Raw genomic sequence first — 15940 nt, forward strand, 5'->3', positions numbered from 1 at the left:
TCAGTTTCTCTACTTGTAATAGAGTTGGTAAGCGAACAGCATGGATCCTGATCAGACTGCGCGGATGAGCAGGCTGGTCTGGATCCATGCTGGTCGCAAACCCACTATGTTGGTTTTGTCGTGACGCGGCTCATATGTTTATAAGTGTCCTGAAATTTCTCTTCCTTTTTTCCCTACATTTTACATTGTTCAATGTTAAAAGTTTGTATGTAAATGAGTTAACTCTGTCACTTCTCAGAACTACTTTTACTCTGTTTTAGTTGATATTTGTTGCTCCTGTATGTCTGATTTTGAAATGTGAAGTAAAATACTCTTGTTTCATTGAAATGTACTATCTCTTTATTCTATGTCTTAAATGGGGCAGTATGTTTTAAACGGCCATACTTTTTATCGGACTATAATCTAAAAGTTTGCTATTTCTAAAATGTGGGTTATGTCTTATATTGGACTATTTTTTAACATGGGCTATTTCTTTTATTGGGCTATATCTTAATTGTATTTGGGATATGTCAGCAAAACGAGACTATGCAAGGAAATTATTTGGGATTTTTTCTATTTTAGTACATAATTCTCACAAATATTGCATGTAGGCTATTCATATACATGAGAGGAGAAAAACGCTCATTATCGGCCTTAAAAATGGCTTGAAAAATCACTCAAGGACATATAAATAGCCTGAAAAATCATTCAAAGACATAAAATTTGCCTGAAAATTCACACAATGACATAAAAATTGCCTGAAAAATCTCTCAAGGACAAACTGTCAATTCACTTAATTTCGTGGACATGAAATTTCGTGGTTTTGTCACAATGAACATTTTTTGTGGGTTGTTAAATTCATGGACTGATTACATTTCCAAAGGTAGAATGTAAGTAATGTGATGTAAAAATAATCTTACAGCAGAAGAAATGAAATTTCTTTGGATCTTAAAAATCAGGGATTGACCTTTCCAAAAAAAAACCACGAAAAATTAGTGCCCCACAAATAATAATGATTTTGCAGTTGCTATTGTGTACTGTGATATAGCTTCATTTTGATGCTATATGATTATGTTCATACCGTTTAGATTTATTATTATTTTAGAGTTTTTCAGTTTGTGTTGTTTGTTGATTAAAGGTTGCCAAGGTGATAATAAAGAGATTGCTGATGTAAGTTATAGATACTAGATTATAATGATGTAAAAGTAAGTGTTTTACTGTACACGGAGCCCATTTAGAAAACTCGGTTGAAACTGTTGGCCCAGTTTTGCAATATATTCATTTGAAACTACAAGACTGACAAGTAATAAGGGGCTTTGAGTTTAGAATATAACTAGAAATCAATAAAGGTTCTGTCCTTTGGGTAAAGATAGATGTTTCAGATTCTTGCCTCACTGAGAGACTTCGGCGAAAAAAAACAACAGGTTTCTTGATTGGTGAATGTTTGGGTGCAGGCGCGCTGGGCCAGTGGCTTTAATAATTCCTTCGGATTGTGACTCACTATCATATGTTCTCCAATGATTTCCTTCAAACATTTTATAAACTTTTTCAACAAAAAAATTTAAGAAAAATTTTAGATAATTACGATTCTTTTAAACCTTTTGGGAACACGATTATTTTATTTTTTTTTTAGTTTTTCTTAGTTATTTTGAGTTAAATGTTCTTAGATAAAACATTAAGCCGGGGTTTTTAAGGGATGAAAGCTGTAAGTTGTGCGGGAAAAAAATTTTTTCCCAATTTTGCTGGTTTTGAATTATTTTTTAAAATTTTGTTTTTTTAAATTTGGAACTTTAGATCCTTGACAGAGGGGAAAATTTGTGTTGTTTTTCGAAATTTGCCCCTCACTCGGGGTATGCGGGTATTGAGCTGTTTACAAAACGTCGGGGGGTTCCATCAGATGCTAGTTTAGTGCCTGAAAAAATGCGGGAAGGAGTTTCCGTTTTTCTTCCTCCCCCCAAAAAAGCTGGAAGGTTGCCAATGACGCTAACAGAGTCTATGTAACTTAAAACACAAAAAACAAACGTAAACACAACAACCCAAAACAATCCCTTGATCCCTGGCTTAAGAGGCTAGTTGACACTAAGTAAACACTACCAATAGATTGTTAATTTCTTTATTTCTAAATAATTTCTGTTTTGTACATTATTGTGAATGATTAGTGTATTTCATGTATTTTCTGAGAGAGAAAGGGAGGAGATAAGCACAATTAATTCTTGTTAAATATACTAATTTATTCGCACAATATTTTACAATTGGAAAAAGATTTTTACCTAGAAAGTGTGTCAAATAGATTTTTTTTATTTTTATAGTTTTTGTGCTTAGGTATACATGTATTGTGCCTATATTTTATATGAAATATTAGTAATGATATTTTTAAATTTCATTCTTCTTCGAGCATGATATATTTTATGTTTTCCAGCTCGACGTGACATTGTTTCTCTAAAACATGTGGTTAAGTCAGGGGCTTATTTACTCTATTTCAAACTTGCTAAAGGTATTAAAATTTCCCTCCCCACAATTACTTCTTTTACGAAATCCTTATTAAAAAACTTTTCATCCAGTCCCAATTTTTTACTTTTAAAAAAAATAGCCGCCCCATGAAAAAACCCAAACAAATGGGTTGGGGCCCAGAAATGGATCCAGCCCAGCCTGCCCATCCCCGCAGTTGATCAGGATCTGCGGGTTTTTCAGTTTCTCTCCCTTTGTCTTTAGGGTTTTAAAACAAACAGATGGACCCTGATCAGACTCCCGGATGCGAGGCTGGTCTACCTCGGGTCGCTTAAAAACCATTATGTTGGTTTTCATTGGGGGCTAAATTTTTTGGGTTTTCTTTCTTTTTTTCCCTGATTAAAAAAGCACTTTTTGTCTTTTAATTGATATTTGGTATATTTGTTGGCATAGATATTTATAATTACTTCCCCTTTTTTAAAATCCCAGTACTTTTAGTTTGATTATGCCAAACATAAACAAATTACTATTTTTGTTTTAAAATTTGATCAGTTCAGTTTCAGGCACATAATTATTTCATATCAAATGCATTTACATATTTTTCATGAACTTTGTCTTATTGAAATTTTATTCTTTAACAGGAAGTTTTCCAAAATCATTTGATGGCAATGTTCTGGAAATAGAGTTGTATTCTTGAAAATATTTTGTCAGATTTTACATGGTCAGCCTAATTTGTTGTGGCTGAAGATTATAAATAGAGTAGTTAAATCAATCAAAGAGTGACAAGATTGTTTTGACCAGGTTTTGGGGATCACACCCACACCAAGGTTGTGACTTAAATGAGGAAATCAACAGCAAAGGGAAAACGCACAATGTGTCTCTCTGTTTACATTGACCTTTGACCTTAAACGATAGTCCTTGTATATATACATTATTAATATATATTATCAATATATATATAAATATATAAAAAACTATTTTTTTTATGATACTTCATTAATTTCTTAAGTTAATAGATATTTTGTGATATCTTTATAGGTTTACTTGTAGGCAAAATGCTACTTAATTATTTCCATACTGATTATTTTGTTGAATGTCAAGATCTTTTGAATTCAGATGACCTTGATTTCTTATTTTTAGCAATAATTATTTAGGCTTATTTGTGGAGAATGCTTATAGTTAAGTTGAGATGTTCTTGAATAGGATAGAATAAATTTTTATTTTCAATCATGGGTCTTAACAGGCATATACTTATAATAATGGTGTCATATGAGGAAATATGGTTGTGGCTTCAGTAGGGCTTGAACCCACCATCTCTGGGTTGAGTGGCAGCCATCTTAATCACTAAACCATTTACTGCCTCCTGAATTTTGCAAAAAAGATTATGTTATATAGCTATTATCTCTCTATTACAGTATGTTTGGTTGTTTATTATCCATGAAACAGTTTAAATCTTTGTGGTTTTATAGGTTGTTTTTTTCTTCAATTGCTTAAAGCGAGTAGTTATAGGCAATGATTAAGTATTTGGGGAAAAGTTGTTGTTATAATAATATGCATGTTAACCTTTAACCTTGTATTTCAAGTTGATACAATAATGTGGCATCTAGTGTAATGGCTGTTTCTTTTTGAGTGAGACTAAAAATAGTGTTTGAGCACCATACTAAATGCCATATTCCGGTATATACCGGTATGGAACAGAATTAGTGCATTTATTGCATCTTGCTTTATGATATTGGGACTTACATTATGCTTGCTTCTTTACTTCTTTATGACAATGAAAACCTGCCGTTTTTCTGAATTCATATCATGCCTTTATTTTTAACTGAAAGCATTTCCTGGGAAAATTTCAACCCCTTTTTTGTTCCCCCACTAAACCCCTTCAAAAATCACATATTTTTAAAATGCATATTTTTGGGTTTAAAATTGCAAAAAATTTTTTAAAAAAAATAAGTTATTTAAAAGTTTTGGGGGTTTTAAATTAAAAAAAATTTTTGCTTTTTTTCTTTTAATTTTTAACTAAATGTTTTAAAATGGTTAGTTTCTGTCGGGAACCCCCTTTAAATTTTCCTTTTTATTTGTTTAACGAAAATTATGTCACCCCAAGGAAAAAATTTTTAAATCCAAAATTTTAATTTTTAAAAAGGGTTCTAAAGCGTTGCCCTTTGCCTTCAATTTTAATATTCAAAATGAAAATTTCAAATTTTAATTTCAATTTTATCACTGCGCATGGAAAGAAAGATGGCAAACCGGAATTTAAAAAAACGAATTATTTTTTGGGCGGCCCTTTGACCAAATAACCCTAGCAAAATTGGGAATTTAACATAATGCCAGTTGCAATAATTTTTGTGTTTCGTATTTTATGAAAAAGGCCCAAGGGGGTTTTGGCCCCTTTTAAACCTGGTAAATTCCCCTTTTTTTTTTCCCCCGGAAAGATTCCCGTTTATTTTTTGGGACCCTGTTTGAAAAAAAAAATTTTCGTCCCCTTTCTATTTAAAAAGAGGGGGATATTACAAACCGTGTTTTGTTGGAGCCCAAAATGAAAGGGAAAAATTTTAAATGGAAAAAACAAGGGAAAAACAAGCCCACAAACGAAAAATTGCTTTTTTTTGAAGATTCCGCCCATTGTGGGAAAAAAAAATTTTTATAAATTTCTCTTAAAAAAACTCATCCTACAAGTGGGCATCCAAATCTTTTTTATAATTTTTAAAAATTTCTTTTTTGGGGGCGGCTTTGGGTTTTATCCAAATTTTAAAAATTCCAAAACAAAAATAAGGTTTTTTAAAAAATTGAATTTTAAAAAATTTACTAATTTCTCAAAAATTAAAAAGTGGGCACAAAAGGTACATGTGTGTGTTTTTAAATTTTTCTTTAATTTTCCCCAGAAAAACTTTTGTTTCATGAAACCCCGGGTTACCCAAGTCGTTAAAACCCCGAAGTTTTGTTTAATCGTGGGAAAAAATTTTTTTAATAACCCAAATTCAAATTAATTTTATTATGAAATTTTCCCCTTTTAAAAAAAAAGGCTTGGGCCCCTTTCTTTTCCTGTTTGGGAAAATTAAAAAACTTAAACAGGTTAAAAGAATTTTGTCAAAAAATTTTAGCGTTCCCTTTGACCCTAAAAACTGGCCAAAAAAATTTTGCCCTAAAAATTATTAAAATGTTTTATTCTCAAATATTCTTTTTAATTTTTTTTAAAACTAACCCGACCTTTAAACTTTCTTAAAATTTTATTTTATTTTGAAAACAGCAATCTTTTACAAAGGAAAATTTCAAATGTTTCTGGGCCCTGAAATCAAAAAATTTTCAATAGATATTCCTACCTGCCCCCTGGGGGCCAACTTCCCCTACCCAATTTTAAAAAAACCAAGGGTAAACCCCCTAAATGTTAAAAAAGACCGGGTTTTTTTACCCCTACAAAAAATCAATTTTTATCATTTTTGGAAAATTTTTTCCAAACATTAAAAAGCTTTTTAAATAAGTCCAAAAATTAAAGTATTTGGGTTTTGGGGCCCCCTTTCCTTGACATGTTTTCCTTTCAAATGAACACTTTCCTTTTTCCCCCAAAAAAAATAATGTTTCACGTTAAAACCTTTTTAAAAGAAATTTTATAAAGTTTAGAAAAATTTTTTTTGGTTTTAATCCCGGGTTAATTTATTTTGTTTGCAAAGAAAAAGTTTTCTCCCTTTCCAAAAAACCCCCAAAAACCGGGTCCAAATAAATGGGCCACCCAAAAGAAATTAAAATTTTGTTAAAAATTCCCCCGTTCCAAACCCCTTATATTTTTTTCCTTTGGGGGGAAAAAATAATATAATTTGGGCTTCTTTTCAAAAATTTTGAAGGGGTTTCCCCTTTTACTTAATTCAGTTGTTACATTTAAAAAAGTGTTATTACAAAAAAAAATATATAATATGGAAAAAATTTTTTTTAAAAAAACAAACCAAAATTAATTGACCCCGAAAAAAGGAGCCATTTCCCCATAAATGTATGGTATGTTTTTTTTGTATTTTTGATTTTTCATTAAAAATTTTCCCCGTAATAAAAAACATACTTATTCATCCAATTTTATGGTTGGGAAAACCCCCCCAATTCAAAAACCAAATTATATTTTCCTCCCCAGACCCCAAACAACGGGAAAGTATTCTCACTCAAAAACTTTTAAAACCCCCCCAATTTAAAGAAAAAAATAAATTTTTTTTTTAGGGGAAATTGAACGAATTACAGTGCATTAAAAGGGTTAAATTAATTTAAAAAAAATATTAAGGGTTACAATCAAATTTTTGCGGGGAATACTTTTTTTAAAACCCCCCAAAGAAAAAAGTAATTTTCCGTAAAAAAACCCCTTAAAAATGAAAAACTATTTTTGATTCAACAGAAATTCAAGAATACTTCCAGAGGCTAGCACACCAAATAAAAAACTGCTGGGTTCCGGGGAGTAAAAGGGGGTTTTTAAAACATGTCGGACTTTTTTGGCCCAGGAAAAATTTTCGCTTTTAAATTAAATTTTCTCCGGTTTTAAACAAAGGTTTTTTCGTGAAAAAAACCTTTTAAAAAAATAAGGGGGTTTTCATAAAGAAATAAAAATTTTTCAATTTTAAAAATTAAAAACCTTTGTTTTTATTACCCCCTTTCATACGTAATTTTTCACCCGTGGGGCAGAGGGAGGGCGCTGTTTAAGGGGTTTTAGAGGCCTTTAAGGGTTTTTTTAATCCTTGTCGAGCAAACATTTTTTTTGAAAGTTGGCTTTTTTAAGGAAAATTGCCCCCATATGAAGGGAAAAGTTGGGGGTTTTAATAAAAAAAGAAAAAATGAAAATTTTTTTTTGCAAAAATCTAGGGATAAAAATTCCATAAAGTAAACAAAACAAAAAACCCGCATGTTTAAAAAGCTTTTCCGTCCCCGTTTAAAATAATAAAAAGGGATATAAAAATTAAAAATTTCATCAGGAAAAACAGAAAATACCACAGAGATACAGCCCATCCTTGATTATTTAAATTAAAATCATTATTTGCGTTAGAATTTTATAAGATTTACATAAATTCTTGATAAAATATTGTTTTACTCAAAGATGTGAATCATATAGATATATCATAGAGCACAAAGTCGTGTTATATATGTGAAATGTGGTGGTTTGTAAGGATGTCTGATCTATAATCAAGACACACATATGCCCAACATTTGAGCGCGCCGTCACGAAAAACCAACATAATGGTTTGCGAGCCAAACATGGATCCGAGACAGCCTGCGCGCTCCGCACAGTTCTGATCAGGATCCATGGCTGTTCGCTTTCCAACTCTTTTACAAAGCTAGAGAAACTGGTAGCGAACAGCCTGGATCCTGATCAGACTGCGCGGACGCTCAGGGCTGCGTCTGAATCCATGCTGGTCGCAAATCCATTATGTTGGTTTTATCGTGACGCGGCTCATTTGTAATTGGGACTATGCACGGGTTAAAAAAAAAAACAACTTCCCTTTTTCCTTATTTATACTGGGATATTTTAATGGTTCAATTTCCTATTTGCCACTTGTTAACTTAACATTTAGTTAAAAGGCGAATAATTTTTTCTTTTTATTAAAGTCCCTTGATTTTAGTACCTAGGCGGCGCTTTGAAAATTGATGACAGTAATATTTTTGGGAAGGAGTTCTAAAAAATTAATAAAAAAATTTATATTCCCCCTATATTGGGGGGGTATTAAATGGCCTGAAAAAGCCACTGGGCTGTACGGTAAAGCCCTTCCATTTTTAGCCCAATTATATTTTTAATGCATAATTTTTACTTTTTTTTTATAAACCTTTTTAACTGCCAATATTAAACGGGTTTTACGTAAATTTTTTATACATGTACGCCCGGGGGATCTATACGGAAAATTTTCCAAAAATAGGGGAAAAATCGTGGAAACAATTTCCCTTGGGCCCTCGATAACAGAAATTCTCGCCCCTTTAGTTTTAATTTTACTTAATGTAAAGATCAAACTAATCCACAAAGCCTCAACACGGGGTTTTTTAACAATTTTCATAATGATATAAGCGGTTAATTAAAAAAATGCGAGCTATTAAAATCATTTTTTAAAAAACCATCAGGGGAAAATTAAAATTTTTTTTATTATACATAAAAATTAATTAAAAAAACTAACCCTAAATGGTTTTTTAAAAGAGCATGAGAAAAATTTGTTTTAAAATTTTATGGGCGGGGTTAAATTTTTATTCCCAAAAGGGCCTTTTTTTTATATTTTAAAATTTTATATAAATTTAAAGAAATAACGGGAAAATGGAAAAAACAAAAGGTTTTTAAAAATTTATAAAGCAAGATGGGGAAACAAAAATAATTTTTTTAAAAGGTAGTGGGCAAAAATAAATTAAACATTTTAAAAAATTTTTAAATTTCCTCAAGCAAAAATGGAATCAAGCATTTAAAGCAAGTTCCAATTTGTCTCAAGAAGAGGAATTTAAAAAATTTAAAGCAAGTTTCCCAAAGGCATCAAACAAGATAGAAAAAAGCATTTAATTTTTTCCATATACCCGGGCAAGGGGCTTTATGATTAAATTTCTAAAAACTCGGTTCTTTTCCCCGAAAAGCAATTTCAAAAAAGAGGTGGGCCAATTTATCTGTTTTTCAACCCCAAATTTTTTTACGAGAATGAATGAAAAATGGGGATTTTCCCCTGGTTTAAAATCGACCAAAAAAAGAAAAATTTTTCTATTTTGTGATTATGGGTTTCTGCAAGGGGTCGAAAGGAACGGTTCCCAACACTTTTTTTTGTGGAGTTAAATCCTGTTTTTGATTATTCTACAGAAGAGGGAATGACTGGAAAAATTTGCATAAATGTAACTGGTCTAGACAATTATTACGTCAAAAAAATATTTCCAGTCTTGTCATGTCAAAGAAAACTACAGTGATCATTAATCTCCTGAATGTTTTAAATGGACTTGTCCAGGTTCTATTTTAAGAACTATCCATTATCAATTTTGGGGGATAAAAATAAAAGAAATAAGTAATAAATAATAATAGTAATAAGTATTAAATAGTTATGATAATATTCTAGGAGACAATCATGCATGTTCGTTTTTGTTTTCTCTGCCTATATTATAGAAGCATGTATTTGTAATTGTTTTGTTTTATTTCATTATTTCTAGGCTTGTGCTGTACCAGCATGCTGTTTTATTGACTTGGAAAATAGAAATTTCATACTTTTATATAACTACAACAAATAACAAAATAACAATTTGGGCAGCAGGCATCGAAAAAATATTTTCAGAGTCACTTCTCTGCAGGATGCGTACCTTTTAAATCCAATGTGCATGCAGGCAACATTTTTATGCCCCCACAGAGTGGGAGCATATAGCGTTGCACTTGTCCGTCCGTCCGTCACGCTGTACGTCTGTCCGTCCGTCCGTACGTCCCGAAATCTTGTGAACGCAACTCGTCTTAAACCGGATGGCAGATTTTGCTTAAACTTCCAGGGATGAACAACCTTAATGTGTAGATGGTAGTAAAGGAAGGAATTTTTGCTGTGACCAAATTTAACAGAATTATGGCCCTTTGTTGATTTTTTCACTATATACCATATATATGTTGTCAGTGAGGGCATCCGTGTCCTTTGGACACAGTTCTAGTTTCTTCTTGTCCTGCATCAAGTTCTCCTAAATTCAACTTGAAATTATGAGTGGACAAGTGGAATTTTCAATTTGCAGCCATTATGATAAACAAATTATTTAAAAATCCAAGATATAAAAAAAAAAAAAATAAATAAATAAATAATTATTTGAACTTTTTCAAATTTTGATTAGATATCACTCAATTATGAAAGAAAATATGTTTATATATATTATATTTTGTGCTTCATTGTTTTATAAAAGCTTAATGTATAAATGTGTTTAAATATTTTTCATGTTGTTTAAAAATGTTTTTTAATGTTTTCTCGTGATAGAAAACAAAAATACTGTTGATTGGTTGAAGAATATTACATAAAAAAGACATCATATTTCTATAATTAAAAAAATTTTATGGCAAAAAAAATGGTGTGAATTATATAATAGGAATATACAAATTAAAATAATATAATGCAAAAATCCCTCAGTATACATGTATCTGCTAATCGTTACTGTGAAGGGGAGGAAAAAAAACAAACAAAAAACTGCAAGAAACAATTTGTTTTGACTCATTGTTCGCTGTTTACAACTGATAAATAATTTTGCATGTGTTACATATACTGTCAAAGATATAAAAATTCTTAGATTTGATTACATAAGACATGCTTAGCTTTAAAGTAGAAATGATTTTTGATGGCTTTGTGCTAAAAAGTTTGTAGCTCCTATTTATCTCACATGAGTTACAGCAGTTTTGTACTAGGCGTTTGTTTTTGTTTTAGTTCATTATTGAACAGTACAAATATATGTAGGAACTGATGTGTGGCTTTTGTATGGTATAGTCAATAGATTGTTGTATTTGGAATCATAATTGTTTAATTATCAGAGAATTATCCTTATTAATCATGATTATATGGCAAACTAAACATACTATGTGTGACAAAATTATTTCATACAATTTGAACAAATATTTAAAAGAAATAAATTTTTCTATTTTTCAGCAATGGAAGAAGATAGTCCCTTGCCAAGCCCGTCCCGTCGTAACAGCACTCCCGAAGTCGAGACCCCACAGCAGGACCTCGAGGCGCAGACACCTGATGAATTGAACCCTAGTTTCTCTCGCTCACTGTCCAAGATTGAATCGTCCATACACTTTGCCAAGAAACAAAAGGGTACAATTGATGTATGGTGGTTGTTTGATGATGGAGGTAAACTTTTTTTATCACTGCAAGTGCTCGAGTTGTAGTAGCAGATCCCTACAGTTCAGTCAGACTTGCAAATTTGCGTGCAATCAAGTTGTCCCTGACTCAACACTCTTGGGTGTTAAATATCAATTAGCTTTAATTAAAAAGAAAAAAAGCAACATAATTTTTATATTAAAATACTTAAATTGGTTGTAAAATTTCAATTACATTAATTGTTAAAAAGCATAAAAAACTATAATCTCAATCATGCCAGGGGAGGCAACTTCAAAATATAACATGACTTAAAAAACTATATTACCTCCCTTTTGTCAGTGCTGAGAAATAATTATAATGGAGGTTGTAATATGTCATGAGATGTTCAAGCACTGCTATGTTTAGTAATTTTTCTTCTCAGCTAGTTAGTAATTTTTCTTCTCGGCTAGTAAGAAAGGAAGTTCAAACCTCTAAAAAAATTATTTTAATACTGCACATTTGTAAAGTCGCTTTTCATTGGATAATCGTGATGTTTTTACAGTTTTCTATACACGGCTGCTTTCAATTTGTGAACAAATCATTTTTTTTCCTGTGAAAAAGGGATATTTGGGATATAATATATTCGTTATGATGATTTCTGGCAGGTTATATGGCCATCTTTATGGCAGGTTATATGGCCGTATATAAATGGTTATTTGCAATATAAACCAAGCCGCTATATGCTAACATCCTTTTATATAGGACTATATAACCTGTCAGGAATCTTTATAACTTATATTATACATGAAGACTGCTGTCTATATAAACATATCAATGTTGTGAATTAATTCACAGTTCAATTTTAATATACTTCATCCCTGTGAAATGGTATATAAGGCTCTCTGTCAGTACAAAATGTGTAGCCGTCCAGTTAGCTCAAAAGTTAGAGCATTGGACTATGAACCAGACGACCTGGGTTCGATTCCCGGGCGGTGTGGGTCACTTTGGTTGTGATTGATCATGAAATCCTTTCTATGGTCATTCGCACTGTACCTTGCTCTTGCATGTACAGAAGTTATCAGTTATCAGAAGTTGTCAGTTATCATGTACAGAAGTTATCAGTTCCTTGCGAGAGTGAAGGCAACTAGTACTGGTAAACTGCTTGACAGCCTGCCCAGGAACGATGCAGTGGCTGAACTGTGCTCTGGTAAATTCAGTGTGTCTTACAGCTGTGATCCAAAGTGAAACTACCAACACCACCATCAAAATGTGTCAAATATTGGTACACTTTAAAACAATTATTTAGTTGAATTGAGTTTGGTTATATAAGTTTTGTATGTATTCAGGTAGTTTTAGTTGAATATTGTTATAAAATCTTTAAATTTATTCTGCAGTTTTAATTAATAATAGTTATATAACCTGCATATTAATCCAGGTATTAACAATGTTATATATTATTTTCAGGTTTGACATTGCTGTTACCATATATATTACAAACTAAACAGCAGTGGAAGAATTGTGGGCTTAGAGTGTTCACCGCGGGAACCAAACGTGGGGAGCTAGTCCGAGAACAAAAACAGTAAGAATTTTATATTTTATATAGGAAAGTACTTTCTGTGATGGAGATTGACTTTTATATGTATAGAGGAGAATCTGTATTTGCAATGTTTATCTCTGGATTAATTTGTCAAGGTCATTCACTTTAAACCACTTGCCTATTACTGCTGTAGGTTCGAGCCCTGCCAGCCTCATTAGATTCGTTCATGTGAGATACCTATTAAGCTAGCTGACAGAACATCGGTGGTTCTACTCTGGTGCCTGTTTATGCCTGAAATATTAGCGCAGAGTGGCATCTAAGGACTGGTCTTCTTCCACTGTAAAGTTGGAAAGTGGCCACATGATCCATAATTTACGGTACTTGGCTGACATCAAATGCAACAAGACAAACAAATGCTATAGAACATTGCATTGTATTCTGCATGTATTTCAGAATGGCGCAGTTGCTGAGTAAATTCCGTATAGAATGCCAAGACATGAAAATTATTGCAGATATTGGCAAGTTGCCAACAGATAAAAGGTAAGACTTAAAACTAAAATTAATACCATTGATTTTACATTGTAACAATAGTTTTGTAAATATCAACGCTAACCTTGAAATATGTTAGCAGATCAATTGTATTTGTTTTGTATCGGATTTCTCCTGTACAAACAAACTTTAGGCATAATAGCTTCAAAATGCACTACCTGTCACCAAAGATTAGTCAACTCAACCTGTTGCGCTTATTTTCGAAGTTGTAAATGTAAAGAATTGTTTGTACCCCCAGATTAGCTCGAGAAAATTTTCATAAATCCAGAGAAAGTCTATTGAAAGTGATTACCCCTGTGCTCTAAGTATAGAACCAGAACAGCCTGCAAATAGGTGTATTCTGACCAGGCTCTATACTGTTGACTGACTCACTTCAAATTTTCATCTGGATATCCCTTTAATTTGACAGTTCCAAAAAAAAAGAAGCTGGACAGTTCCATTTAAGAAATTGAGAAGGTTAAGAGTTTAATTCACTAAGGAGTCTTCCGAATTCATATGGCAAATGCATTTTACTTATGAAAAGTGTATTTTACACCTTCAGAATGATTTGTAATCCTAGAGCAGCTAGCTTGATCTAAAGGAAAGGAAAAGATCTCAGACATAGATTAGTTTAAACATAGTGAATTAAGCTAGATTGCAAAACAAGTTCTTGCAACTTATATTAATCACTTTCTAGTCCGCTTCCTGGAATCAACCAGTACTGGTGTCATATGAAGAAACCTGATTAGGGCTTGAACCCATGATCCCTGGGTTGAGAGGCAGACACCTTAACCACTAGGCCTTGACAAAGATTCTAATGGTCCCTCAGTGCTAAATCAGAGCCATGACGGATAAGAAGTTGGTCACTTTGATTTGAGGCCCATATGGAAGATCGGGAAACCGAATGTGTAAGCGTTAAATATATGTGTTACTTACGTACCTGCTTACTTCTCACTTTGCCTTGACTCCATTTGCCTAGACTCGACTTCTTTCAACTTTTCTTACTAACTTACTTGGAAAGATATTTGTAATCACTGGTTAGTAATCCAGGAAAGCCAGTTAGATGGACTGACCGTCCGCACATGATGAAAAATTAATGTTGAAATCAGCATTAAAACCAAACCAAAGGAACAAAGTTATTGGTATTTCTGTTATATATTGCAGCAAGCAAGAGTTTAATGAGTTATTAAAAGGTTTGGTACTTGATGAAGACAACGGGGAGACCGTGGAACAATACCCGTGGAAAACTACCGAGGACGAAATGTTACTATTGAAAGAAAAGGTTTGTTTACTTATAACTAAAAGCTTTTACTGGAATTGATTAAAATGACTGTTGACTTAAATCACTGGAACAACTGCCAGTAGTTCCAATGACACCAATGAAATTTAATACTTGTGTACATGTACTAAGGAGACTGTTCAGCTTAATGTAAGAGATGCCTTAATGGATTCTAGGATAATTGCATCCCCAGAGAATTGCCCCCCTATAATGTAAGAGTGTAGAATTGCTACCCAAGTGCAATAACTGATTAACTCCTATTAAATTTAGAAGGACTGACTTCATTACTGCACTAAGAGTTGTCATAATACTGTAAGAGACGGCTGTTAATATAATAATATCCATAGAAATTACATATGAAGTAGGGCAAATCCATTACACAAGTTTAGCAGGTAATGGGACTGAGGGATTAACTATAAATAAATTTGTGGATTGTTGTTTTTGTTTGGGGGCAGGGGGGTAAAAAAGAAATTTTATCACCTGTAAGCATACTGCTTTAAAGATGAGCCGCGTCACGACAAAACCAAAATAGTGCGTTTGCGACAAGCATGGATCCAGACCAGCTTGCGCATCCGGATGCGCAGGCTGGTCCGGATCTATGCTGGTTGCAAACGCGCTATGTTGGTTTTGTCATGACGCGGCTCATATAGTTTTATATGTGTCACATTTTTCACGTAATGATGCTGATATTATTATCGTTTTTTGTAGACAAATCGTCAGATGAGATTACGGGAACTTCTTCTGCAACATTCTATGGATGCATCTCTTATAGTCATGTAAGTCGAAAGTTATTGTAGTAGCATTTCAAATATCTGGTCTTATAGGATGGTTGCCATGTAGTGTTGGATATGGGACTCAAATATCACTATCAATAATTGGACCACCACAATCGATTATCTGCCGATAGTATAATCGGGTTTTGCATTTTTTTATGGCCGTTTTTTCTTTTAAGGTTCAAACCCTTGTAGTGACTACATTTTGAGAATTAATAAACTCCTTTCTCCAAGATTTAAAGCAAGATTTACTATTTGAATTCAAATGTTTGATTTTGTTTGTGAATTTTTCTTTTAAATTCTCTTTGTTTTCAATCGGTGGGGGTTAAGTTTTTGGGGTTGCTTATCACATAGTTTTTACGTTTGTTTCAAAGGCCAGGGGAAATAATTAAGTATAAAAAGAATTTTATTTAAAGGGCCCCTATTAATAGGGGAAAGGTACAATTGCACAATTGATTGCTTTAGAAATTCTCTTTTTGTACTCACAGTTATATAATGATTCAGTTTGTTTACATACATTATAACAGATATTGATTTAGTGCTTGCTATCAATAGTTGACAGACTTGAATATTAATAAAAATTTGTGAAACACTGCACCCAGACTGATTCTATAGATTTATCCTTGATTTGATTGTTCTCAAGATTCTGACATGA

General features: G+C 32.4%; 1 protein-coding gene across 3 annotated transcripts in view; it reads left to right on the top strand.

Annotated features, from left to right (window-relative positions):
- The window catches only part of LOC132746873 (solute carrier family 12 member 2-like), a 109047-nt gene that overhangs the window by 76213 nt on the left and 16894 nt on the right, over positions 1-15940 (top strand). For all 3 annotated transcript variants that reach the window (XM_060736152.1, XM_060736159.1, XM_060736167.1), the window contains 5 exons: positions 11013-11219; positions 12633-12747; positions 13159-13245; positions 14398-14515; positions 15221-15288. In XM_060736152.1, the coding sequence (XP_060592135.1) occupies positions 11013-11219; positions 12633-12747; positions 13159-13245; positions 14398-14515; positions 15221-15288 (595 nt within the window). The remainder of the gene's footprint in view (positions 1-11012; positions 11220-12632; positions 12748-13158; positions 13246-14397; positions 14516-15220; positions 15289-15940) is intronic.

The sequence above is a fragment of the Ruditapes philippinarum genome, unplaced genomic scaffold (assembly GCF_026571515.1).
Source record: "Ruditapes philippinarum isolate M1 unplaced genomic scaffold, ASM2657151v2 ctg3082_1_1_1_1, whole genome shotgun sequence".
Taxonomy (NCBI): Eukaryota; Metazoa; Mollusca; class Bivalvia; order Venerida; family Veneridae; genus Ruditapes; species Ruditapes philippinarum.